General features: G+C 47.1%; 1 protein-coding gene across 2 annotated transcripts in view; it reads left to right on the top strand.

Annotated features, from left to right (window-relative positions):
• LOC140429174 (uncharacterized) overlaps nt 1-27865 on the top strand; it is a 254567-nt gene that overhangs the window by 94677 nt on the left and 132025 nt on the right. For both annotated transcript variants that reach the window (XM_072515841.1, XM_072515842.1), the window contains exons 11-15: nt 3385-3524; nt 12965-13078; nt 15673-15831; nt 19783-19906; nt 26686-26889. In XM_072515841.1, coding sequence (XP_072371942.1) covers nt 3385-3524; nt 12965-13078; nt 15673-15831; nt 19783-19906; nt 26686-26889 — 741 coding nt within the window. The remainder of the gene's footprint in view (nt 1-3384; nt 3525-12964; nt 13079-15672; nt 15832-19782; nt 19907-26685; nt 26890-27865) is intronic.

The following is a 27865-nucleotide window of genomic DNA, read 5'->3' as shown; positions in this document are numbered from 1 at the left end:
ATCACCATGAAGAATAAAGGGATTAAGGGTTATGGTGTTCGGGCCGGAAAGTGGAGCTGGGTCCACAAAAGATTAGCCATGATCTCATTGAATGGTGGAGCAGGCTCGAGGGGCCAGATGGCCTACTCCTGCTCCTAATTCTTATGTTCTTATGTAAGGCTGGAGGATAAAAGTTACAGCCTCCATTTTAGATGTTCACTAGTGCTTGTGACTCTGTGGCAGTATTGCTTATGAGTCAGGCATATTGTCACATAATCAGCCTATGTAACTGTTAGAACACAGGTTAGATCAAGGCCTGTGTAGAGCTGTATATAGTTGTTGCTTAATGTTTGTGTTCAACCAAGACCCTTGTCAGTCTCAATATCTTGATTAGCGTCGATAGCATAGAGACAGATCCCTGGAGGTCTATATTGAGACCCTCAACATATATGGTAGCAATAGACCATAAAAGACCAAGACAGGAGGTGCCTTTTCTACCACTTTAAAGTTTAAATATGAAAATCAGGATCCTGAAACTGATTACAAAATCCAAGTTCTGCATGTACTCCAAGCATTCAGTGTCTTCACCGCTGTTTCTTAAATCCATAGAATCCCTCCAGTTCAGCTCATCGAGTCTGAACGGACCCTCCAAAAGATCACTCTACCGAGACCCACTGCCCGACACCCTATCTCTGTAACCCCGCGCATTGAACATGGCCAATCCACCTAACCAGCACACCTTTGGGCTGCCGACGGGAACCGGAGCACCCGCAGGAAACCCACGCAGACACGGGGAGAATGTGCAAACTCCACATAGACAGTCACCCAAGGCCGGAATTGAACCCAGGTCCTTGGCACTGTGAGGCAGCAATGCTAACCACCGTGCCGTCCTTTGGCCATTGCAGACTGTTCAAAAAGAATGATGTGGGAAATATTCAGTCTTTATGTTGGTAGGCCCAGGTCAGCAGGTTTGCTCCAGCAAGGCCAGCAGAAACTGTGACCCACCCACTGCCCCTGTATTGAAGCATCAGCCTATGATCATCCACTCTATGGTACAAAATTCATGTCTTAACCAAATTTTGTGACACTACTAATGGCTTTGTTTCCTCGAATACAGATATAGCAACATAGTTGGTGACTGTCACACTAATGATAAAACATGCATTCGCACCCCATTAGAGTTTTGCAGCATGTTCAGTCACACCCATCAGAATAGCTTATTGCATTTTCCTTGTTACTGCATCCATTTATCTCTGCTGCATCACACACTGCGATTTGTCCATTGAAGGTGACTTTGTGCTCCATTGCATTCTTTATGCTGCAACTCCAGTTCGGAACAGGCATTAACTGAGCTTAAGAATTTCAGAGGAAAGCGTCCAATTTGTACCCAGCGAAGTGTTAGCTGTGTCTCACCTCTGAGTTGGAAAGTTGCGCATTTAAGTTTTGCACCAGAAACTATGCCAACACTTTAGTGCAGTACTGCTGCACTATCAGAGGTGACACCTCTCAGATGAGACATTAAACCGAGGCCCCATGAGCCCACTCGGCTAGACATAACAGATCCTATGGAACTATTTGATGAGGATCCTCTGAGTTCTCCTCAGTGTCCTAGCCAACATTTATCAATCAAGCAACATTATAAATGCAGATTATCTGGAAATTGACTGTGGGATCTTGCTGTGCACAACTCAGCTGCCATATTCCTTTCAGTACATCAGTGGCCGTACTTGACAATATTTCATTGGCTGTAAAATCCTCTGGGTCATCCTGAGGTTGTGGAAAGGCACCATATTTGGTTCCATTCTTTAACAAGTGAAAAAACACCACACAGGTTAGTATTTCAATAGTCACCACCTGTTTGATCTCAGGGGCAATTGGAGGAGATGGGGGAATGATATTTGTGTCCGTTAAACTAATGTATAAAATTACCACACCTTAACCAACAATTAGCACATGTACCATGGCCCACAATTTATTAACAACAAACTTACATTTTAAAGAAATTATTTCATGAGTTGTGGATGTCACTGGTAAGACCAGCATTTGTGGCCCATCCCTAATTTAACTTAGACTGAGTGGCTTGCTATAGACCATTTCAGAGGGAGGTTAAGAGTTAACTAGGTCTGGAGTCACAGGTAGGCCAGATCAGGTAAGGCCAGCAGATTTCCTTCCCTAAGGAACATTAGTAAACCAGATGGGATTTTGCAAATATTGATGATAGTTTCATGGTCACTAATATTGAGTCTGACTTTCAATTCCAGATTTTATTAATTGAATTTGAATTCCACCAGGTTCTGTGGTGGGATTTGAACCCATGACCCTAGATATAGCCTGAGCCTTTGAATTATTTGTTCAGTGGCATTATCACTTGTTAAGAATTGGGGAAAATTAAGATTAAAAAATGAGGTTGGGATAAAATTTTAAAAAGGAAGTTTATAAGGGCAACTGCCTGAAGGGATTTTGATATGCAAATTAGTATGTCAGTGAGAAAAGCAAGTGTTTACCTCTGTAACTGAGGAAAACAATGGGGTACAGAAGCGGTAACTTCAAATGGAGAGATAAGGAAATTGACATGTGTATGCTAAAAGCCACAGGATGGGTAACATCAAAGGGAAAGAATGATATATCTGTAGCACAATAACTCGAAAAGTGGATACAGTAGCAGCTACCATCACAGCCATACCCAGCTGCACAAACAATCTCCCAAAAACAAGCTAATGCAGCTGGTTAAGATACAAAATCCGAACCAAGCGGATTCCGCCTTCGCTGAAACTGAAGACAGTTTTCTCAAATGTGGCCGAATAACCTGTGCGTGACAATTATCTGCTGGATTTAGCTCATAGAGTAATATACTATTGGATGTTGTTTGGTAACAAAGGGGCGTCTCCGAGTTCAGGAAACATAGTTAGTTGGGAACTGAGGAGAATCTTCATATAACACTCTGTGTGTATAGCTTCCAGTGTAATCGAGTGTTGTAGTGTATTATAATCTTTCTTGTCAAATGATTTTTTTCATTTAAGTTAATACATATTCTTTATTAATTGATCGCACAACAACTGGAATATTCCTCCCTGGTTCACATATCGTTTCTCACAGTATACCAAATAGAAAATGTACACCACTAAGAATTGGAGTTCCAAGTTATGCTTCTGAATTTTGGGACACCCTCACAATTAACATCAGCGGGGTTCGTAACAGACTGTACCTTCTGTTATCTTGTAGCTCTATACCCTTTTGTCCTTTTCTCTATTTCCCTCCTGTAAGTTCATTCTCAGTTTACAGCTATTCTTACTCCTTTTGATTAAGTTGCTGTTTGTTCATTTATTTTTTTCATGGCATAACAGTTTTTCTTTCTGCTTGATATCTTCAGACTAGAAGGTAATCATAAATGTTATTGCTCCATAGCTTCGCCACACCAACATCTATGAGTACAAGGTCAGCTGGGGGCGGGATGGAATCAATCCACATCTTAACAGGTCCCACTTATTCTACACACAGCAACTCTGTAACGACTTCCAAAAAACTTCTATCGCCCACTTTAACAGGTCAGTGCTTCCGAGTCCCTCTGCCAAGACAGAAATTAAAATGTTCTGGAACAGTAACATTCCTTGAAGATATTCCTTTTCCTTAATGTTAAATGTGTAGGTTATTGCTGAAATGGACGTGTGAAACTCTGAGGCTGCTTTAAAGTTAATTCTAAGGGAAAACTGAATATGAGGGCGAGAGGAATAAAGGGATACACTGATAAGGTTCAATGCAGCCCGGTGTCAGGATGCATATATGGGACTTAAGCGCCAGCAAGGACCTTTTCAGCCAAATGGCCTGTTTCTGTGCTGTAGGTACTTTGTGATTCTATAGGTGGGATTTTTCGGCCGGTCACGCCGACAGGTTCCCTGGAGGTGGAGGGTGCGAACAATCGGATACCCCGTTGACAGCGGGGCAGGTCCAGAAGATCCCACCGCTGGCCAATGACAGGCTACCTCTGCCGCCACAAAACACACCGTGGGAGATGCGGAAAATCCCGCCCTATGTATTGTAATTCTTTACGAACACTGCAACACTGACTCACTTTCTGCTTCTCTGCTCTCTCAGAGACTTGAAACAGCTGTGAAACATGTCAAAATGCATGAATTAAACTGTCGCTAAAAAAAGAGAATTTGTTCTTCTTATATTTACTAATCTCCCTACTTTGTTAAAGTTCCGTAACCAGAACACCATAAAGTAAGATAAATAAACATGGCACAATAATTTCATTTTTAAATGACTGAAGGTCTATTAAGGCTTATTGTCAGAGGACGACTGCAATTTTCTGACAGGCTTCCAGGTGTCTGTGGAGGAAGTAGGGAATAATGTCTGGTGGCGGCCTGTCAGCGCAGACTGCAGAGGGGGCAACAGTCCTGGCAAGTTTTGAGGCCTTTATAATAATAATAATCTATTTTGTCACAAGTAGGCTAACATTAACACTGCAATGAGGTTACTGCGAAAAGCCCCTAGTCACCACATTCCGGGTACAATGAGGGAGAAGTCAGAATGTCCAAATTACCTAACAGCACGGCTTTCGGGACTTGTGGGAGGAAACCGGAGCACCAAGAGGAAACCCACGCAGACACAGGGAAAACATGCAGACTCCGCACAGACAGTGACCCAAGCTGGGAATCGAACCTGGGACCCTGGAGCTGTGAAGCAACAGTGCTAACCACTGTGCTATCGTGCTGTCCACACCGGACTGTGTTCAGTTGCAGCCACAGGCTGGCCAATGGAAATTTCCCTCTCTCTCACTTATCTGACAGGACAGCCGACAGTTCGGCCCCCCACTTCAAACACCCACACAGTCACTGTCCATCCCTGACCATTAATTTGCCAATTTGGGGAAAATCACAGCGGGCTGACCGTTTAACAGAAAATGTTGGCTTCTGACTCACGATGTCAGGGTCTTGAAACACTGCGGGGAAAATCCTCACTTATTTTTCCTGACTTAGGGTGGGCACTGCCACAAGATATCAATTGTATGTACTAAGTTTCAAACGCAAAGTGAGAATTAGTGCTCAGAATGGAAGAAGTATTCAATTTTCCAACATTGGCAGCAGTCCCATGAATAAGTACAGAAATGCTATTTGTCAGAACAAATTGTAATTCTGTTTCACTGGACTTCCAGATTCAGTCATAGAAGGTTTGCTCCCTAGGCAGACACATGCCATTGTACATTACAGTTCAAATGCTGAAGTAATTACATAGTTTGAAGCAAGTGACAATTTTCCTGACAGTAACCAAATTGCCATGGTGAGACCCCTTTATCAAGTGTAAACGTTAAGAGTAGGGCCGATGACTCACCAAGTTAAAGTAACAAGTCAACTTTCAGGATTGAAGCCTTTTTAAAGGTCCTCTTTTGTAGAAGATGGAAATCACCATCGTAAAACTGATTTATTCTCTCTGCTGTGGTTTGCATCTTTGATTGTTTCACTGATTCTAAGAAACGTGAACTTGTATGTACAGCATTCTGAGTCTCTTGGATTTTAGTAAAGGACCCTCAGGAACTGAAGTAGACTAGAAAACTTGGAATGAGGACATAGCTTTTTAAAAAAATATTTTTATTCTCCTTTTTCACATTTTCTCCCAAATTTACCCCCACCAACAATAAACAATAATCAGTAACAAATATGTCAATCCCCATATCAATAACAATACACCCATCCTCCCACCAAACCCCAAACATTAGCCCACATGTTCACACAAACAAATTACAAAAAGGAATTAGGGATCACCCATAGTTGCCATTAACACACACAGCCCCCTCCCCCCAACCCTCCCACCCACACGCCCCAACTAATGTTCGATGTTATCCAGTTCTTGAAAGTGCATAATGAATAATGCCCATGAATTGTCGAACCCCTCCATCCTTCCCCTCAGTTCAAACTTAACCTACTCAAGAGTCAAGAATTCCAACAGTCCCCCCGCCACGCCAGGGCACAGGGTGGAGAGGTAGCTCTCCAAACTATCATGATCCGCCTTCGGGCGATCAACGAGGCGAAGGCTACAACATCTGCCTCCTAACCCGTTTCCAACCCTGGCTGGTCCGACACCCCAAATATGGCCTCCCGGGGGCCCGGGTCCAGTTTCACATGCACCTAAAAACCTCCTTCCAGTAATCCTCTAGCTTTGGACAGGACCAAAACATATGAACGTGATTAGCGGCCTGTGGTAAACCACTGTGTTCTTATATTAAGGGTTGTACGGTAGAACCTGCACTACAGGTTCACCTGGGCCCCTTCATGCTAGCTCCACCCAGGAGCCGGGTTATTATTATGCGTGGCCTTCAGCTCGCAGCCATTTCGTCAGCTGCTGTAGGAGGCCACACATCAGATACTAATAAAGCCTCAGTTTGAATTCAACTTCGTCTCCAGCCAAATTGGTCATGCCTCAATTTATTAGTATCTGATTCAGAAGATGGACCTCCGGATTAAACCAGATCGCCTGCAGCTGGATCCACACGCAAGCGACGCCAGAAAGGACGTTCAGCACTGGCTAGCTTGTTTTGAAGCGTATATCAACGCGGCGCCGACCCCTGTTCCAGAGGCTCAGAAGATTCAAATCTTGTACTCCAGACTCAGCTCTAAAATCTTCCCGCTGATCCAGGATGCACCCAATTACGCTGATGCTATGACTCGACTGAAAGAAAATTATGAACAGAAGACGAACACGCTCTTCGCCAGACACCCGCTCGCAACGCGTACTCAACTACCTGGTGAGTCAATTGAGGACTTCTGGAGGGCCCTGATCCCACTAGTTCGGGACTGTGACTGCCAGGACGTTACAGCTAAGGAGCAGTCAGATCTCCTTATGAGGGACGCTTTTGTAACTGGGATTGGGTCCGATGTTATCAGGCAGCGGCTCCTAGAAGGGGCCACGCGCGACCTCGCAGAGACTAAAACACTAGCGCTTTCCATGACGGTCGCCCTGCACAATGTACTGTCCTACGCCCCCAACCGCGCGGCCCACTCTTCCTATGCTTCATGGGCCCCACAGGCAGCCACCCCAGCGGGGGCGCTACCCACCCAATACGCCTGCGCTACGCGCCAGCCAGTGATCTCCGGGGGGGCCCTGATGCTATTTTTGCAGCCCGGCCCGTGCTGCACTTTGTAAGACCTGTGGGAAGAAGGGCCATTACGCAGCGGTGTTCCAGGCCCGCTCAGCGGCAGCGGTCGCCCCCACCCTCCCCGGTCACGGACAATGGCCGCTGCTATCCTCCCCTCCTCCCCAGGCCATGTGCGAGCAATGGGCGCCGCCATCTTCTCCCCTGCACAACACGTGCGTTTCATGGGTGCCGCCATCTTGCTCCACCCGCGCAACTTGCGTTCCAGGGGCGCCGCCATTTTGTGACCCCCCAGGACCTCCGGGCGCCGCCATCTTGTCCACCCCGCAGCACATGGAGACTAACGGGGTTCCAAGACCCCGACTCAGCGGCTGCCTCACTACCCGACAATCAACCACGACTCGCATCCATCGTAATCGACCAGTCCAGACCACACACTCTGACCAATGCATCCACCAGCGTGAAAGTCAACGGCCACGTGACTTCCTGCCTACTGGACTCCGGGAGCACCGAGAGCTTTGTACATCCAAATACGGTAAGGCGCTGCTCCCTTAAAGTACACCCTACCAATCAAAGTATCTCCCTGGCCTCCGGATCCCATCGCGTAGCGATCCAGGGGTACTGCACGGTCACGCTCACAGTCCAAGGCGTAGCGTTCCACGGTTTTGCCTCTACGTCCTCCCTAACCTCTGCGCTGCACTTATCCTTGGCCTGGATTTTCAGTGCAACCTCCAGAGCCTGACCCTTAAATTCGGACCCTTACCACCCCTCACTGTGTGCGGCCTCGCGACCCTAAAGGTCGATCCTCCTTCCCTCTTTGCCAATCTAACTCCAGATTGCAAACCCATCGCCACCAGGAGCAGATGGTACAGCACCCAGGATAAGGCCTTCATCAGGTCCGAGGTCCAGCGGTTGCTTCAGGAGGGAGTCATCGAGGCCAGCAACAGCCTCTGGAGAGCTCAAGTGGTAGTGGTTAAGTCTGGGGAGAAAAACCGAATGGTCGTGGACCACAGCCAGACCATCAACAGGTACACGCAGCTCGACGCGTACCCCCTCCCACGCATATCTGACATGGTTAACCAGATTGCACAGTACCGGGTCTTCTCAATGGTGGACCTGAAATCCGCTGACCACCAGCTCCCCATCCGTAAATCGGACTGGCCATACACCGCCTTCGAGGCAGACGGCCGGCTATATCACTTCCTTAGGGTCCCCTTCGGCGTCACCAATGGGGTTTCGGTCTTCCAAAGGGAGATGGACCGAATGGTCGACCGGTACGGCTTGCAGGCCACATTTCCGTCCCTAGACAATGTGACCATCTGCGGCCATGATCAGCAGGACCACGACGCCAACCTCGCTAAATTTCTCCACACCACCACTCTCCCCAACCTCACGTATAACAAGGAGAAGTGTGTGTTCCGTACAAACTGCTTAGCCATCCTCGGCTACGTGGTCCAGAACGGAGTTCTGGGGCCCGATCCCGACCACATGCGCCCCCTCATGGAGCTTCCCATCCCCCACTGCCCCAAGGCTGTCAAACGCTGCCTGGGGTTCTTCTCGTATTACGCTCAGTGGGTCCCAAACTATGCAGACAAGGCCCGCCCACTCATACAGTCCACACATATCCCCCTGACGGCCGAGGCCCAACAGGCATTCGCCCGGATCAGAGCTGATATTGCCAAAGCTGGAATGCACGCTGTAGACAAAACCTTTCCAAGTAGAAAGCGATGCATCGGATGTCGCCCTTGCCGCCACCCGCAACCAGGCAGGCAGGCCCGTGGCATTCTTTTCCCGCACCCTCCATGCCTCCGAAATTCGGCACTCATCCGTCGAAAAGGAGGCCCAGGCTATCGGTGAGGCTGTGCGACATTGGAGGCATTACCTGGCCGGCAGGAGATTCACTCTCCTCACTGACCAACGGTCATGTTCAACAACACACAGCGGGGCAAGATCAAAAATGACAAAACCTTGCGGTGGAGAATCAAGCTCTCCACCTATAACTACGAGATTAAGTATCGCCCTGGCAAACTCAACGAGCCCCCAGACGCCCTATCCCGAGGTACATGTGCCAGCGCACAGGTAGACTGACTCCGGACCCTGCACGGCCTTTGCACCCAGGGTCACTCGGTTGTACCACTTCATTAAGGCACAAAATTTGCCCTACTCCGTCGAGGAAGTAAGGACGATCGCCAAGGACTACCAGGTCTGTGCAGAGTGCAAACCGCACTTCTACCGGCCGGACCACGCGCACCTGGTGAAGGCCTCTCGTCCCTTTGAACGCCTCAGCGTGGATTTCAAAGGCCCCCTCCCCTCCTCCGACCGACACACGTATTTCCTCAGTATGATCGATGAATACTCCCGTTTTCCCTTCGCCATCCCATGCCCCGACATGACGTCTGCCACCGTCATTAAAGCCCTTAATTCTATCTTCACTCTGTTCGGCTTCCCCGCCTACATCCACAGTGACAGGGGATCCTCATTCATGAGTGATGAGCTACATCAGTTCCTGCTCAGCAGGGGTATCGCCTCCAGCAGAACGATGAGCTACAACCCCCGGGCAAACGGACAGGTAGAAAGGGAGAATGGGACGGTATGGAGGGCCGTCCAGCTGGCCCTACGGTCCAGAAATCTCGCGGCCTCCCGCTGGCAAGAGGTCCTCCCTAATGCACTACATTCCATTCGCTCATTACTTTGCACTGCTACGAACAGTACACCGCATGAACGTCTTTTTGCCTTCCCCAGGAAGTCCACATCCGGGGTATCACTCCCAACTTGGCTCACAGCTCCGGGAACCGTGCTTCTCCGTAAACATGTGCGGCTCCACAAGGCGGATCCGTTGGTGGAAAGGGTGCACTTGCTCCACGCATCACCCCCCCCAGGACTGTCCGTCCTCTCCCTGCCCGCCCCCGTTGATGAAGAGGATTTCGGCAGGCTCCCAGAGTCAACTTCGTCCACGACAGCACCAACATCGCCGGCTCCACTTCGTCGATCCCAGAGGACGATCAAGGCGCCGGACCGGCAGAATCTCTGACCAGCCTACCAGATGACCAGAGACAATTTTTTACTGTTCTGTAAATATTAAAGATTGCGAATTGTATATAGTTATCCACCACCCCTGCCTAACTGTATATAGTTATCCACCACAGGGGGTGAATGTGGTAAACCACTGTGTTCTTATATTAAGGGTTGTACGGTAGAACCTGCACTACAGGTTCACCTGGGCCCCTGCATGCTAGCTCCGCCCAGGAGCCGGGTTATAAATATGCGTGGCCTTCAGCTCGCAGCCATTTCGTCAGCTGCTGTGGGAAGCCACACATCAGATACTAATAAAGCCTCAGTTTGAATTCAACTTCGTCTCCAGCCAAATTGATCATGCCTCACGCCCCCCCCCCCCCCCCCCACCCCCCACCCCCCACCCCTGGCAATGTTCACACACATATTCTACTCCTTCAAAGAATCGGCTCATCCTCGCCCTCGTGAGGTGTGCTCTGTGTACCACCTTCAGCTATATCAGTCCCAACCTCGCGCACGAGGTGGAGGCATTCACTCTCCTGAGCATCTCACACCAGAACCGCTCCTCCATATAATCTCCCAACTCTTCCTCCTACTTTGCTTTGATCCCTTCCAGTGGTGCCTTCTCCTCTTCCAAAATAGCTCCGTAAACCGCTGACACTACCCACTTCTCCAGTCCCCCTGTCGTCAGCATCTCCTCCATCAATGTGGAGGCCGGTTCCTCCGGGAAGCTCTATATCTCCTTTCTGGCAAAATCTTGAACCTGCATGTATCTAAATATTTCCCCCTGCTCCAGCCCATACTTCGCTTCCAGCTCCTTCAATCCTACAAACCGACCCCTAAGAAACAAATCTTTTAGTGTCTTAATCCCCTTCTACTCCCATTTCCGAAAATTTCCATCCCACCTCCCTGGCTCAAATCTGTGGTTCCCCCGAATCGGCATTTCCCTTGACCCTGCCCCCAACCCGAAGTGTTGGCGAAACTGCCTCCAAATTCTCAATGAAGCTATTATTACTGGACTCCCTGAGTATTTCCCCGGGGCTATCGGGAGCGGCGCTGTTGCTAGTGCTTTCAATCCCGACCCCCTGCACAAACTCTCTCCCATTCTGATCCACTGGGAATCAACCCCTCTGACCCAGCTCCGCACCTTCTCCACATTCGCCGCCCAGTAGTAATACATCAGGTTAAGAAGACCCAAACCCCCTGCCTGCCTTCCCCTCTGTAGCAGCACCTTTCTAACTCTGGCCACCTTCCCTCCGCATATGAACAAAGTAATTCTTCCCTCAATCTCTCTTAAAAAAGCCTTTGGCGGGAAAATCGGCAGGCATTGAAAAATAAACAGAAATCACGGCAACACGTTCATTTTAACCGCCTGTACCCGACCCGCCAGTGATAGAGGGAGACCATCCCACCTTGCCAGATCAGCTTTCACTCTCCCCACCAAACTAGACATGTTGTACCTGCGGAGCCCCCCCTACTCCCGGGCAACCTGCACCCCCAGGTACCTAAAGTGAGTCTCTGCCCTATGGAATGGCAGGCCCCCACCCCTGCCCCCACCCCCGGCCGAGACACCACAAAATACTCACTCTTGTCTAGATTTAGTTTGTGCCCCGAGAAAGACCCAAACACTCGAAGCAGGGACGTAGCTTTTAATGCGGTGATCAACCTTTGTAGATAACAGAAAAATATACTTCACCTATTCCTCAAACCTTCCTCAAATGCGATTCATTTCAAGTTGAAAATAAATCCCATGAAAAGCAGTAGAGGTCTATGTGAGAAGATTTCCTCCGTGTGTCAGTGACATATGAGGCGGCACGGTAGCACAGTGGTTAGCACAGTTGCTTCACAACCACAGGGTCCGAGGTTCGATTCCCGGCTTGGGTCACTATCTGTGCGGAGTCTGCACGTTCGCCCCGTGTCTGCGTGGGTTTCCTCCGGGTGCTCCGGTTTCTTCCCACAGTCCAAAGATGTGCAGGTTAGGTGGATTGGCCATGATAAATTGCCCTTAGTGTCCAAAAAAAAGGTTAGGTGGGGTTACGGGGATTGGATGGAGGTGTGGGCTTAGGTAGGGTGCACTTTCCATGGACTGGTGCCCTTGGAAGACTCGATGGGCTGAATGGCCTTCTTCTGCACTATAAATTCTATGATTCTATGATTATGAAGAAATACTTATGCAACAACCAAGCCTTTGAAGCTTTGCTGCGAATCTATATCTTACATTTGTGGAGGCTTAGAATTTTCAGATCATGCTTTTGATCTGAAGACTCAGAAATTGAAGACCTTGTACGCTGTCAGAATTAATTCCCACTGACAGATGTGAGGCCTTTATACAAGTTACACCCTTCTGTCCATATCAGATCTTGAGGACCCATTTCAGGTGCTGGTTCGGAATGAAGAGACAACCTGCATTCTCCTAATTTTCATTGTTCGCCATCAAAAGTACAGCATTTACATTTTTTTTAAACTGTAAAATGTGTGAAAGTAGCAAAATTGTGGTGGGGGAGAGTTGCAATGCTGGAGTTGAAAACAATAGGTGTGGGAGTGGGTTGCATCACCTGTTTACGTCGATGTAAAACAAAATTTGGCTTGTCTCGCAATATTTTCCGCTCCTGTTGTCAAACCCTCCCGATGCAATCAGGAGCGGAATATCCTAGCCAAAATAATTTATTTACATATTAAGGCCCATAGCAGCCCTTGCACCTGCGGCAGATGTGGTGAGCCATTCCAACATTTGTTGACTTCGATAGGCTGGAAGATCCCACCGACGGTGTGGGCCAGAAAATTCCGGCCATAATTTTGAACAGCTAAATGTGTAATTTCTTTTTGCACCTTGGTAGAAGACAACTTTTTGCTGAACATTAAAGTTGTTTTTTTTCTTCAAAGGAATGTTGGCTCACAGACTACCAAGAGAGTGTCAGAAGGAAGAAGTAGGAGCCAAGCAACAAAGAATTGGGTTAAGGAAGAGGTTCTCGAACATGTCCATCATTGCCAGACACTGTGAGTCTTACAACAGTTTCATAGAACATACGGGTGACTAACAACTTCATCGTGACTAACATTTCAAATTAGAGCCGACTCCCTTTACAACAGGTGATCGGATAAGTACGTTTCTGGGAGGTAAATAAAATAATTCAGCAACTAGAACATTACTTGTTTTTACTCATTTATGGAATGTGGACGTCTCTGGCTAGGTCAGCATTTATTGTCCATCCCTAATTGCCCTTGAGGAGGCAGCGGTGAGCCCCATTCTTGAACCACTGCAGTCCATGAAGTGTAGTTGCATCCACAGTGCTGTTAGGAAGGGAGTTTCAGACTTTTGATCCAGCGACAGTGAAGGAACGGCGATATATTTCCAAGTCAGGATGGTGTGTGGCTTGGAGGTGATCCTCAGGTGGTGGGGTTCTCCTGCCCTTGTTCTTCTAGGTGGTAGAGGCCATGGATTTGACTGTCAGAGGAGCCTTGTTGAGTTGCTGCTGGTTTAATTGGACCCTATCAAAGCTAGTTTTGTTTCCAAAAGTGCTTTGCTCTGATACAATTGTAAACCTTTGTTGTATTTCTTCAGGCTGCTCTTACTGTGACATGTGGGATTTGAGTTGAATTTGAACTTGAATTTGAATTTGATATATTGTCACGTGTACTGAGGTACAATGAAAAGTATTGTTCTGCATACAGTCCAGACAGATCATTCCATACATGAAAAAAACATTGGACATGCCTATACACAATGTAAATACATAGGCACAGGCATCGGTTGAGCATACGGAGTGTAGTACTGCTCAGTCGAGAAGATGTGTGAAGAGATCAGTTCTGTCCATAAGAGGGTCATTTAGGAGTCTGGATTTAACTTCAGGATGAAAGTGGCACAATATAGTTCAGTGTGAAAATGTGTGAGATGGGTTGAAGCATTATAAACCAAGAATGTCCAACATTTATTACTTGACCTAGATCTGAGATGATGGCAGACACATCAGAATTGATCTCTGTGCCAGAAGCCTAACAAAAAATTGGAAAATTATGGTTCACACTCCCGATACCAAACCAATCACCTGTGCTGGAAGAGTATAAAATCTAGAGAGGACAAAAGCAACGTCAAATGGGATGATCCCCACGCTGGTCATAAGAGCATAAGATATAGGTGTAGGAGGAGACCGTTTGGCTTTTCAAGTCCGCTCCACCCTTCAATACAATAATGACTGATCTTCTGCCTCAGCTTAACTTTTTGCCCACTCCCCATATCACTGGGTATCCTGAGATCAAAAACGTATCTCCTTGTTCTTCTTAGATAGTCCCTCGGGATCAAGGATGACCTGCTTCCACTCCATTTTGATGAGTTCTATTTTGGCTGCTAATAGTCCAATTTGCGACGCTCAAAATGTCTCGTGAGATTCAAGCAAACCCCGTGAGACATTGCAATCTGGATCCTGCCCACGCTGAGTTAGATTCAGATCAGTATCTTTAAATGAGCCATTAGCTCATTAAAATATGCATGCACTGGATTTTCCTGGCGCCCAGTAAATGATGGACTCCACAGCGAGGCCTCGACCCGACACTGTTTAGTTCTGGTCCACACAAACATGGACCAGGCGTAACAACACCTGGGGGGGTGGGGGTCTACCAGGCCATTGGAGACCCAGGGGTGGTCGGGGACAAGGCAGGGTGGCACCCTGGCTCTCCCTCTGGTACCCAGGCACCTTGCACTGCCAGCCTGGCACTTTGACACTGACACCCTGGCACTGCCATGGGTCAGGGCCTGACTGGGGCCATGCTCATGAAAGGGGAGATGAGGGGAGTATGAAGGGTGGGTTTGAAGGGGCCTCATAAAAGGTTGGAGAGGTGAAGGGTGAGGGTCTTGAAAGGGGGCCAAAAGAGGGGGTAAATAGGCCAGAAAAGGGTGGAGGGCCTTAGCGATCCCATACTGGGGTGTCCTCACTTGGGTGGGTGTGGGGAACACTCAAGTGATCGAGGCATCCTTTCAGAATGGCAGCCCGATTCAGCTACCCATTGCTGAAAAAATTTCTAAATGTTGGCTGGACCGGGGAGAAACTCGCCAAGGCCCAACAAAATGACCAGGATGGGGTTCTCCGGTCCCCCACCGCGTGTTTCTCGGCAGCACGCCGTTCGTTGCTGGCGGGATTCTATAGTTTTGCCGCTTGTCAATGGGGTTTCCCATTGAAGCCATCCCACCGGGAAACTTGCGGGAGGGGGTGCCATGCCACCAAGAAGAATGAATCACAACGGAAAGAGAATTCCAGCCTAAGTGTGGTGGATACCGGTGTGGATCCCACCCAAAAAGCTGGCGGGAAACAGCCTGTCAAACTCACCCAAAATGACACTTAGAAATGTTTTAGTTGAATCACACCCCACATCCCAACAACGAATAAGGAAAATTGTGGTTGTGATTAACGTTATTAATTATGCCAACATTGCACATTTTACATTACTATTTTGATGAGAAACATTGCAAACTCAGTACAAATGTGTGATTGATTAATGAATTTGCAACAGTCAAAATTCTGGGGAGAAAAATAGCTTTCTGCGTGAGGATCACTGCTGTTGTAATTGGAAGTTTCGTATTGTTAATCTTTCAAAAGAGCTGCATTTTTCATCGGAAGAGAAGCTACTTTGCTCAACTTGAAGGAGAGTCTGCAGGATTCAAAGCAAAAACCGATTATCCTTCTTGGAGCGGTGGGATGTGGCAAGAGTGCGCTCATGGCCAAGGCATCCCTGTTGGCTTCTGATTGGGTCTCTGGGTAAGCATATCATCTTTGATGTGTCATATTAGCTCATTTATATTATGAATATGAGAATGGGAGCAGGCTATATAGACCCTTGAGCCTATTCTGCCACACTTTCATATCATTGCTAATCTGCACCTCATTCCATGGGCGGGATTCTGTGATCCTGAGGCTAAGTGTTGACGCCGTCGTAAACACCGTTGTGTTTCTCGACAGCGTCAACATGGCCTCAGGATCAGCAATTCTGGCCCCTATAGTGGGCCAGCACGGCACTGGAGTGACCCACGCTGCTCCAGCCGATCCCGGCGTCAGATGGGCAGCGCAGGTCCGCGCATGCACGGTGGGATCGGCCCGATTTCCGCACATGTGTCTCCCTTCTCCGCGCCCGCCCCGACGCAACATGGCGTAGGGCTACAGGGGCCGGGGCGGAACAAAGGAGGCCCCCAGCCTGAGAGGCCGGTCCGCCGATCGGTGGGCCCCGATCACGGGCAGGCCACAGCGGAGCCCCCCCCCCCTCCCCGTGGTAGGACCCCCTCCTCACCCCCCACAGGCCGCCCCGGACCCTTTCACGCCGAGGTCCCGCCAGGTAAGACCAGGTTAGAATGGCGCCGGTGGGACTCGGGTTTTTTGGTACGGCCGCTGAGCCCATCCTGGGCGGAGAATCGCCTGGGGGGCCCCATAGAGCGGCGCCGGGGCAGCGATTTTCCCGCTGGCCGCGGCGATTCTCCAGCCCGCCCGGGGTGAGAGAATCCCGCCCATGTGTCTTACCTTTGCCTTATGTCCCTTAAATCAACTTTGGATATCAACCCGTTAAGGCAAACCAGTAGTCTAGTGTTTTTCCAAGCTAATGATCACAAACTTTAGTTCAAGGACTAGCTTTTAATCAATACTTGGAATATTATGATATTAGAAGATAATTTCAGTTCCCTAGATGGAGTTCCAACCACTAAATCAATTCAAAATTGTCCAATGCGTTCCCTGCCAAGTGGAACGTCAAGCCTACTTTATTCTAAATCCAGATTCAGACAACACAAAGGTGAATTGATATAAAATGTTGTAAATGATTTATCCAATGCTTTGCTTTGAAAATAATCAGCTACAAGGATATTTACGTCTATGGTTACAAATTATGTTTAAGTGAAAACATGTTCAGGTGAAGTGCTCAAGATAGCTTAGAACTAATGAATGTCTATTAGTAGGTCAACAATGATTTATGTCCTGTGTAAATTGAACCATAATACTGTGCAAACAAAACAGAAAGACATGGTTCAGCTGGCTAGGACACGTTTGGATATTTACAACAGATCGATTTTGGCCTGCTTATTTGTAATGATGAAAAATGCACTATGAGATGACAAATGAAAGTAAAAGCCTGAATTTACACTTGCAAGTATCAACATTTGAACTCAATTAACATCACAATTAAAAACTTAATAGGTTAGTTAATATTAGCACTGTACGATGAAGGCCCAGTAAAGAAAGGAAACAATCCTGCAGATAGAAATGATCAGACTTATTGCAAAGTATCTAAACTTGTCCAGGTATTTTTGGGACACTTGGCATTCCCATCAGAATTACTTCCATCAAAGATGTGACGCATTTTAAGCCGCATAAATACCCATCTCAATACACAATCTGAATTGTTTTCAAAGTATTTTTATGGGCTGCATTTACATGCACAGTAATTAATTGATCTAAATTAAGATCAGGATTATAAGTTTTTTATACATGTAAATTCTGCTAGCAGTTAGCCTAGTGACTTAGCAATTACAATCCTGACTTTTCAGTTTGGTGAAGTTCAGTTCCGAGCATATTTTGTTACTCAGGGAATCACTGAGAGCAGTGGGGCAATAAACAACGATGAGAGGGTCTTCTCAGAGTCAGCGAGCAAAGAGCAAGAATATAAGCAGCAAGTTCTAGAGCCAACCAGACAGCAGGCTATTCTAGATCTGGTAATGCGCAATGAGAAAGGATTAATTAATGACCTCATAGTTAAGGCACCCTTCGGTAGCAGTGATCATAACATAATTGAATATTGGATTCAGTTTGAGGAAGAGAAGAATGAGCCGCAGACTAGTGTATTAAACTTAAATAAACGCTATTACGCACAGGGGTAAGTAGGACAGTAAATCGTGAAGAGGACATAAGGGGCTGGATTCTCTGCCGTCGGGGTGCTCCATTTTGCAGGCAGTCCGGGGGTTTCCCGACGCCGTGGGGCTACCCCACAATGGGAAACCCCATTGACTAGCCGGCGTAATGGAGCATCCCGCCGGCGGGGGAAAAAGAGAAATGTGGCGGAGAATCCAGCCCATGGAGTCTGCAAAGAGATATGGATAAAGATGGAGTACAATGTGGGAAAATGTGAACTTGTCTACTTTGGCATGAAGAATGGGAACACTTCAGTATTTACGCCGGTGTCAACACTTAGCCGCGTTTTTGGAGAATCCCGGCCATAAGATCTTGAAACATGACAAGGGGGTGCTGAAAGGATGTTTCCTCTTTTGGGAGAGACTAAAACTAGAGTACACAGTTTCAAAATAATGGGTCTCTCATTTAAGATTGAGGTTAAGTGAACTATTTTCTCACAAAGGATCATGGGAATGTGGGGCTTCCTTGCACAGAGAGTGGCAGAGACAGTCATTGAATATATTTAAGGCAGAGCTAGATAGATACTTGACTAATAAGGGAGTCAAAGAGTGGAAGGGGGCAGATATAAACATGGCGTTGAGGCCACAATCAGATCAGCTTTGAACAGACTTGAGGGGCTGAATAGCCTACTCCTGCTACTGATGCATATTGACGTATTTCCGTCAGTTCAGATGTGTGTATGTTCAAGTCAACATGGTGTCGTGGAAATGAGCTTGTCTTTCTCTGTTCACTATTTCAAGTAGTTGGCAATAATGAAATGTTCTAATGGGAGTTAAAAGAACAGCAAGCTGACAGCAGTAGTCTCCTCCTCATACTGTTTTATTTGTTTTAACGCATAAAAAGAAGCCTGTTTCACAGCGTATTCTGAGATGTTGCTCAAACATAAACCCCTGTCCTGGTTAATACAATCCTTGCAGTGAAATATTATGGTTAGAATTTTTTTAAAAATTATTTCAGAGGACATGTTGATGCTGGCTAGGCCAGCATTCTTATTCCTCTTGGACCATTGCAGCCCATTCAATGCAGGTACACCCACAGTGGTGTTAGGGAAGGATTCCAGGATTTTGACTCAGTGAGTGTAAAGGAACTGTAATATAGTTCTCAGTCAGGGCAGCATGTGGTTTGGAGGGAATCTTTCAGGTGGTGGTGATCCCATGCATCCTTGTCCTTCAAGGTGGTAGAAGTTGTGGGTTTGGAAATTGCTGTCACAGGAGCCTTGGTGAGTTGCTTCAGTGCATCTTTAGATGGCACACACATTGTGCATCGGTGATGGAGGGAGTGGATGTTGAAGGTGGTGGATAGGTGCGGATCAAGTGGGCTGTACAGTGTTGAGCTGCACCCATCCAGCCAAGTGGAGAGTATTCCATCAGACCCCTGACTTATGCCTTGTGGATTATGGACAGGCTTTGGGCAGTCAGGAGGTGAGTTACCCTCCGCAAAATTCTCAACCTCTGACCTACTCTTGTGGCCACGGTATTTTTATGGCTTGTCCAGTTCAGTTTCTGGTCAAGGGCCAGTGGCTGCATTCTTCCTTGTTGGAGATGGTAATTGCCTGGCATTTGTGTGGTGCGAACTTCACTTGCCACTTATCAGCCCAAGCCTGATCGTTGTCCATGTTTTGCTTCATATGGACATGAACTGCTTCAGTATCTGAGGAGTCATGAATGGTGCTGAAAATTGTGCAGTCATCAGCCAACATCCCCATTTGGTACAAAGAAAGCAGACGGAAATCTTTGTGCTGGAACATTAGAACATCTTACTTCCTGTTGTGGTGTAATGAGCAGCGGTTTTGAAACTTACACATTTTCTTCTTTCCAGAGACCTGCGGAAAGCTGTTCGTTTCATTGGCATCACTGGAGAAACCCGAAATATTCGCTTGCTTCTTCGGAGCCTGTGCTTCCAACTCGCTGAGATATACAATAAAGCAACATTTTTTTCTGAGGTATTATAATCAGATTTAGAAAATCTTACATTTATATGGATATAATTTTTATCTTCAATGCCTGGGCAATAATCTCGAGGAGTGACACACAGCTATTTAAGAAATGGCTCAGTTTTGGACCTGTAGACTGGAGAAGCAACAATTCCTTGTTGTAAAGGGATAGAGTTTCCTCCACAGTCCAAGAATAGTATCTGGTTCCCTGGAGGGCAGAATGGGCTGGTCAGCCAATAGTGCTTTGTGGGAGGCCTTCTTTATGTTGAGCAATGGCCTATTTTGCATGGGGTAGCTGAATCTAAGTGAATAAGCAAAATACTGTGGATGCTGGAAATCTGAAATAAAATCAGAAAGCAGGTCTGGCAGCTGTTATGTTTCTGCTCCTGGTAGCATGTTATATTACCATGATTGGTAATATGTTGTATTCTTTCCCTTCTTCCAGAATGGTCCGATGTAGTGTTGACAAAGAATATACCAATCAAAAGATTGAAACAAAACTAATTTATTATTACACTACTAATTAAATGAAGTTCAAACACTCTACTGAGCTACAGATACTAATTAAATGATATTGAATCTGTCTTAAAGTACTGAATATACATCTATTGGCAGCACGGTAGCATTGTGGATAGCACAATTGCTTCACAGCTCCAGGGTCCCAGGTTCGATTCCGGCTTGGGTCACTGTCTGTGTGGAGTCTGCACGTCCTCCCCGTGTGTGCGTGGGTTTCCTCCGGGTGCTCCGGTTTCCTCCCACAGTCCAAAGATAGAACAATACAGCGCAGTACAGGCCCTTCGGCCCATGATGTTGCACCGAAACAAAAGCCATCTAACCTACACTATGCCATTATCATCCATATGTTTATCCAATAAACTTTTAAATGCCCTCAATGTTGGCGAGTTCACTACTGTAGCAGGTAGGGCATTCCACGGCCTCACTACACTTTGCGTAAAGAACATACCTCTGACCTCTGTCCTATATCTATTACCCCTCAGTTTAAAGTTATGTCCCCTCGTGCCAGCCATTTCCATCCGCGGGAGAAGGCTCTCACTGTCCACCCTATCCAACCCCCTGATCATTTTGTATGCCTCTATTAAGTCTCCTCTTAATCTTCTCTCCAACGAAAACAACCTTAAGTCCATCAGCCTTTCCTCATAAGATTTTCCCTCCATACCAGGCAACATCCTGGTAAATCTCCTCTGCACCCGCTCCAAAGCCTCCACGTCCTTCCTATAATGCGGTGACCAGAACTGTACGCAATACTCCAAATGCGGCCGTAACAGAGTTCTGTACAGCTGCAACATGACCTCCCGACTCTGGAACTCAATCCCTCTACCAATAAAGGCCAACACTCCATAGGCCTTCTTCACAACCCTATCAACCTGGGTGGCAAATTTCAGGGATCTATGTACATGGACACCTAGATTCCTCTGCTCATCCACACTTTCAAGAACTTTACCATTAGCCAAATATTCCGCATTCCTATTATGCCTTCCAAAGTGAATCACCTCACACTTCTCAACATTAAACTCCATTTGCCACCTCTCAGCCCAGCTCTGCAGCTTATCTATATCCCTCTGTAATCTGCTACATCCTTCCACACTATCGACAACACCACCGACTTTAGTATCGTCTGCAAATTTACTCACCCACCCTTCTGCGCCTTCCTCTAGGTCATTGATAAAAATGACAAACAGCAACGGCCCCAGAACAGATCCTTGTGGTACTCCACTTGTGACTGTACTCCATTCTGAACATTTCCCATCAACCACCACCCTCTGTCTTCTTTCAGCTAGCCAATTTCTGATCCACATCTCTAAATCACCCTCAATCCCCCGCCTCCGTATTTTCTGCAATAGCCTACCGTGGGGAACCTTATCAAATGCTTTGCTGAAATCCATATACACCACATCAACTGCTCTACCCTGATCTACCTGTTCAGTCACCTTCTCAAGGAACTCAATAAGGTTTGTGAGGCATGACCTACCCTTCACAAAGCCATGCTGACTATCCCTGATCATATTATTCCTATCTAGATGATTATAAATCTTGTCTCTTATAATCCGCTCCAAGACTTTACCCACTACAGACGTGAGGCTCACCGGTCTATATTGCCGGGGTTGTCTCTGCTCCCCTTTTTGAACAAAGGGACCACATTTGCTGTCCTCCAGTCCTCTGGCACTATTCCTGTAGCCAATGATGACATAAAAATCAAAGCCAAAGGTCCAGCAATCTCTTCCCTGGCCTCCCAGAGAATCCTAGGATAAATCCCATCAGGTCCCGGGGACTTATCTATTTTCAGCCTGTCCAGAATTGCCAACACCTCTTCCCTACGTACCTCAATGCCATCTATTCTATTAGCCTGGGGCTCAGCATTCTCCTCCACAACATTATCTTTTTCCTGAGTGAATACTGACGAAAAATATTCATTTAGTATCTCGCCTATCTCTTCAGACTCCACACACAATTTCCCATCCCTGTCCTTGACTGGTCCTACTCTTTCCCTAGTCATTCGCTTATTCCTGACATACCTATAGAAAGCTTTTGGGTTTTCCTTGATCCTTCCTGCCAAATACTTCTCATGTCCCCTCCTTGCTCGTCTTAGCTCTCTCTTTAGATCCTTCCTCGCTACCTTGTAACTATCCATCGCCCCAACTGAAACTTCACACCTCATCTTCACATAGGCCTCCTTCTTCCTCTTAACAAGAGATTCCACTTCCTTGGTAAACCACGGTTCCCTCGCTCGACGTCTTCCTCCCTGCCTGACCGGTACATACTTATCAAGAACACGCAGTAGCTGATCCTTGAACAAGCCCCACTTATCCAGTGTGCCCAACACTTGTAGCCTACTTCTCCACCTTATCCCCCCCAAGTCACGTCTAATGGCATCATAATTGCCCTTCCCCCAGCTATAACTCTTGCCCTGCGGTGTATACTTATCCCTTTCCATCATTAACGTAAACGTCCCCGAATTGTGGTCACTGTCCCCAAAGTGCTCTCCTACCTCCAAATCCAACACCTGGCCTGGTTCATTACCCAAAACCAAATCCAACGTGGCCTCGCCTCTTGTTGGCCTGTCAACATATTGTTTCAGGAAACCCTCCTGCACACACTGTACAAAAAACAACCCATCTATTGTACTCGAACTGTATCTTTTCCAGTCAATATTTGGAAAGTTAAAGTCTCCCATAATAACTACCCTGTTACTTTCGCTCTTATCCAGAATCATCTTCGCCATCCTTTCCTCTACATCCCTAGAACTATTAGGAGGCCTATAAAAAACTCCCAACAGGGTGACCTCTCCTTTCCTGTTTCTAACTTCAGCCCATGCTACCTCGGAAGAAGAGTCCCCATCTAGCATCCTCTCCGCCACCGTAATACTGCTCTTGACTAGCAGTGCCACACCTCCCCCTCTTTTGCCTCCTTCTCTGAGCTTACTAAAACACCTAAACCCCGGAACCTGCAACATCCATTCCTGTCCCTGCTCTATCCATGTCTCCGAAATGGCCACAACATCGAAGTCCCAGGTACCAACCCATGCTGCCAGTTCCCCTACCTTGTTTCGTATACTCCTGGCATTGAAGTAGACACACTTCAAACCACCTACCTGAACACTGGCCCCCTCCTGCGACGTCAAATCTGTGCTCCTGACCTCTATACTCTCATTCTCCCTTACCCTAAAACTACAATCCAGGTTCCCATGCCCCTGCTGCATTAGTTTAAACCCCCCCAAAGAGCACTAACAAATCTCCCCCCCAGGATATTTGTGCCCCTCAGGTTCAGATGTAGACCATCCTGTCTGTAGAGGTCCCACCTTCCCCAGAAAGAGCCCCAGTTATCCAGAAATCTGAATCCCTCCCGCCTGCACCATCCCTGTAGCCACGTGTTTAAATGCTCTCTCTCCCTATTCCTCATCTCACTATCACGTGGCACGGGCAACAACCCAGAGATAACAACTCTGTTTGTCCTAGTTCTGAGCTTCCATCCTAGCTCCCTGAAAGCCTGCCTGACATCCTTGTCCCCTTTCCTACCTATGTCGTTAGTGCCAATGTGGACGGCGACTTGGGGCTGCTCCCCCTCCCCACTAAGGACCCGGAAAACACGATCCGAGACATCACGTACCCTTGCACCTGGGAGGCAACATACCAAACGTGAGTCTCTCACGCTCCCACAAAATCTCCTATCTGTGCCCCTGACTATAGAGTCCCCAATTACTAATGCTCTGCTCCTCTCCCCCTTCCCTTCTGAGCAACAGGGACAGACTCCGTGCCAGAGGCCCGTACCCCATGGCTTAACCCTGGTAAGTCGTCACCCCCACAAGTATCCAAAGCGGTATACTTGTTTCGCAGGGGAACGACCGCAGGGGAACCCTGCACTGACTGCTTTTTCCCAGTCCCTCTTACAGTTACCCACCTATCTCCAATCTTTGGTGTAACTAATTCCCTGAAGCTGCTATCTATGACCCCTTCTGCCTCCCGAATGATCCGAAGTTCTTCCAACTCCAGCTCCAGTTCCCTAACTCGGTCTTGGAGGAGCTGGAGATGGCAGCACTTCCTGCAGGTAAAATCAGCAGGGATACTAACTGCATCCCTCACCTCAAACATCCTGCAGGAGGAACATTGCACTCCCTTCCCTGCCATTCTCTAACTTTCTACCAAGATCTGGCTAACAACTAAATTAAATTTTTTATAAAAAATAATAATAATATAATAAAATATGGTACTTACCTCAGACCAATGGGTTTTATTATTAGGTTAGAGGAGGAGGGCGGGTGGGAGACACTACACGTGTAGTGTCTCGGGTTTCCTCTCCACCAGAATTTATTGGTGAGGGTCTTCACAGACGTCCGCGGGTCGACTTCCTGTTCCCGCCTAAAACACTAATTTAAAAAAAAAAAAAAAAATTCTCAGCTCCTGCTGAAATTGACTAACCAGCCAGCTCCACTCCCGCTGAAATCGACTGGCCTGCCCTTGCAAAGACAAGTGCTTTTAAAGGACAGACTTACCTCCCAGCAGCCACTTCCGCACTGCTCCCGCTGAAACTGACTCACCAGCTGTTCTCCCGCCGAAATCGACTGGCCTGCCCCTGCAAAGACAAGTGCTTTTAAAGGACAGACTTACCTCCCAGCAGCCACTTCCGCACTGCTCCCGCTGAAACTGACTCACCAGCTGTTCTCCCGCCGAAATCGACTGGCCTGCCCCTGCAAAGACAAGTGCTTTTAAAGGACAGACTTACCTCCCAGCAGCCACTTCCGCACTGCTCCCGCTGAAACTGACTCACCAGCTGTTCTCCCGCCGAAATCGACTGGCCTGCCCCTGCAAAGACAAGTGCTTTTAAAGGACAGACTTACCTCCCAGCAGCCACTTCCGCACTGCTCCCGCTGAAACTGACTCACCAGCTGTTCTCCCGCCGAAATCGACTGGCCTGCCCCTGCAAAGACAAGTGCTTTTAAAGGACAGACTTACCTCCCAGCAGCCACTTCCGCACTGCTCCCGCTGAAACTGACTCACCAGCTGTTCTCCCGCAGATGTGCAGGTTAGGTGGATTGGCCGTGATAAATTGCCCTTAGTGTCCAAAATTGCCCTTAGTGTTGGGTGGGGTTGCTGGGTTGTGGGGATAGGGTGGAGGTGTTGACCTTGGGTAGGGTGCTCTTTCCAAGAGCCAGTGCAGACTCGATGGGCCGAATGGCCTCCTTCTGCACTGTAAAATTCTATGATCTATGATCTATTCACTAACTACACCATGATCTAACCTCGTGTTAACTCTATCAACTCTAATCTTCTTCTTATGCTTTCACCTTGCTTTCTCCTTATGCTACTCCTTCCAGCTTCTCCCAGAATTCCCTCAGAGTCTGACTTAAATACAGAGAAGTGGTGGCGTCCTCTAGTGTTTGATTTACACAGAGATGTAAATCTTAACCCTTCACTAACCGAACTATATACATATCATTACAGCAGCATTTGTGGGGAGATAAACAGAGTTAGTAATTCGGTCCATATGACTCTTCTTCAAACTGCCACAATGTGAAGAGTCCAGAACAGAATAGATTCTTGGCAATGGATTGCGGCAAGCAGGGGGCTGGGTGGGGGTGGAAGGAGACCAACAGGGATGTTCTTTCTTTATTCATTGGACATGGAAAATTATTGCCCATCACTAATTTCCCTTGAAATGAGTGGCTTGCTAGACCATTTCTGAGTTTGGAGTCACAAATGGATGGCATATTTATTTCCCCAAAGCGCATTATTGGGCTTTCTTCACATATTGAATTCAAATTTCACAATCTGCCGTGGTGGGATTCAAACCTGGGTCCCCTGGTCACCCAGAACCCTGGTTCTCTGGATTAACACCACTATGCCATTGCCTCCCCCTAGCCTGGTTCTTCAGGCCCCATAATAATGATGAGGTATTAACCTTGCGAGGCCTCTCGGCCCAACTTCTATCTGATGTTGCTTCACACTCCGGCCAAATCAGTCCCAAATGGCTTTGGGGTCCTGTTGGTATCATGGGACCTGGAGAGAATGTTTTAATGAGCTGGCCGCTGTCTTCAGGCAACAGCTGGGACTACTTACTCAGTGGACCCCAGAAAAATGGTAAGTGATGACAGCAAGTGAGTAAATATTAACACTCCATTTCTACCAGCCAGCTTTCACCAAGCAGATGGCTTGAACATTCAGTTCATAGAATACGGTCATGGATCGAATAAACAATGATATTACAATGTCTATAGATATACCAAACATCTTCAGTTCCCAGAGAAAATCAACAATCTTGCTCTTTGATTATAGGATTTCTCAGAACTGTTAAATGAGTTTTATTCGCTGCTGGAGTTTGCTGTTGAAGACAGGCCTCTCTTGATCTCTTTGGATGGCTTGGAGGAATTATCTGATGACTACAATGCTGGGAACCTTTCCTGGTTGCCAAGAGAACTGCCAAAAAATGTCTATTTCATTGTTTCCATGTCAGTCGAGGAGACTCAGGCAACACTAAAGGTAATGAAGCCTGCTAAGCAACAAAGGCTGTCTTCACTGTACTGTTCCCACAAATCAATCTGCACATGTTTGTGAATGTAACTATGATTAGGTCTCCCGTATCATTCAATGTTTACAGCTCAATAAAAGTAACTGGGGTTATTAGTCATTGGTTTATTATCTGGCGCTTGTTTTCCAAAATGACGTAGGGATGGTTTGCTACAACTGTACAGGACATTGGTGAGATTGCACCTAGAGTATAGGGTGCAGTTTTGGTCACCCTATATAAGGAGGGATATACTTGCACTGGGCACAGTTCAGAGAAGATTCACAAGATCGATTCCTGGGATGAAGGAGTTGGCTTATGAGGAAAAGTTCAGCAGATTGGGTATTCCGTAATTGGAGTTTAGAAGAATGAGAGTTGATCTTTTTGAAACATGTAAGATTCTGAGGGGGCTTGACCAGGAAGATGCTGTGAGGAGGTTTTCCCTCATGAGGAAATCTAGAACGAGGAGGCCCCTCCTGGTTCCAGTGGCTCGACTCTCCTGAAGTATAAAAGTAAGGGCTGTCCAATTTAATATGGAGATGGGAAGGATTTTTTTCTCTTAGAGTGTTGTTAGACTTAGGGGCCGAATGGCCTACTCCTGCGCCATTTCTTACATTCTTATTTTCATATGTTCTTACGTTTTCTTCCACAGGTTTTGGTGAGTTGAATGTCTGACCTATGCAGAAACAAACCCATTGTATTTGAGAGTCTGCAAGCCAACTTGCTGTCCTTGAAATCTATACATGTATTATTTCTGTTCGTCTGGCACAAAAAAAAACCTCTCTCTATATGGACAATGCCTGCCCCTCCACAGCCACCTAGGTCTGGAAAAGTTAGACGCAGGTTGGCAAAGCAAATTTTGTACTGGAGTTTAAACAGCTGAAACTGCAAAGTTTAATATACAGATTATGTTGCTTGCCCAGCAAGGGCCACCCTATCTATAAGCGCATT

The sequence above is a fragment of the Scyliorhinus torazame genome, chromosome 9 (assembly GCF_047496885.1).
Source record: "Scyliorhinus torazame isolate Kashiwa2021f chromosome 9, sScyTor2.1, whole genome shotgun sequence".
Lineage (NCBI taxonomy): Eukaryota > Metazoa > Chordata > Chondrichthyes > Carcharhiniformes > Scyliorhinidae > Scyliorhinus > Scyliorhinus torazame.
This window is presented reverse-complemented; position numbering and strand designations above follow the sequence as displayed.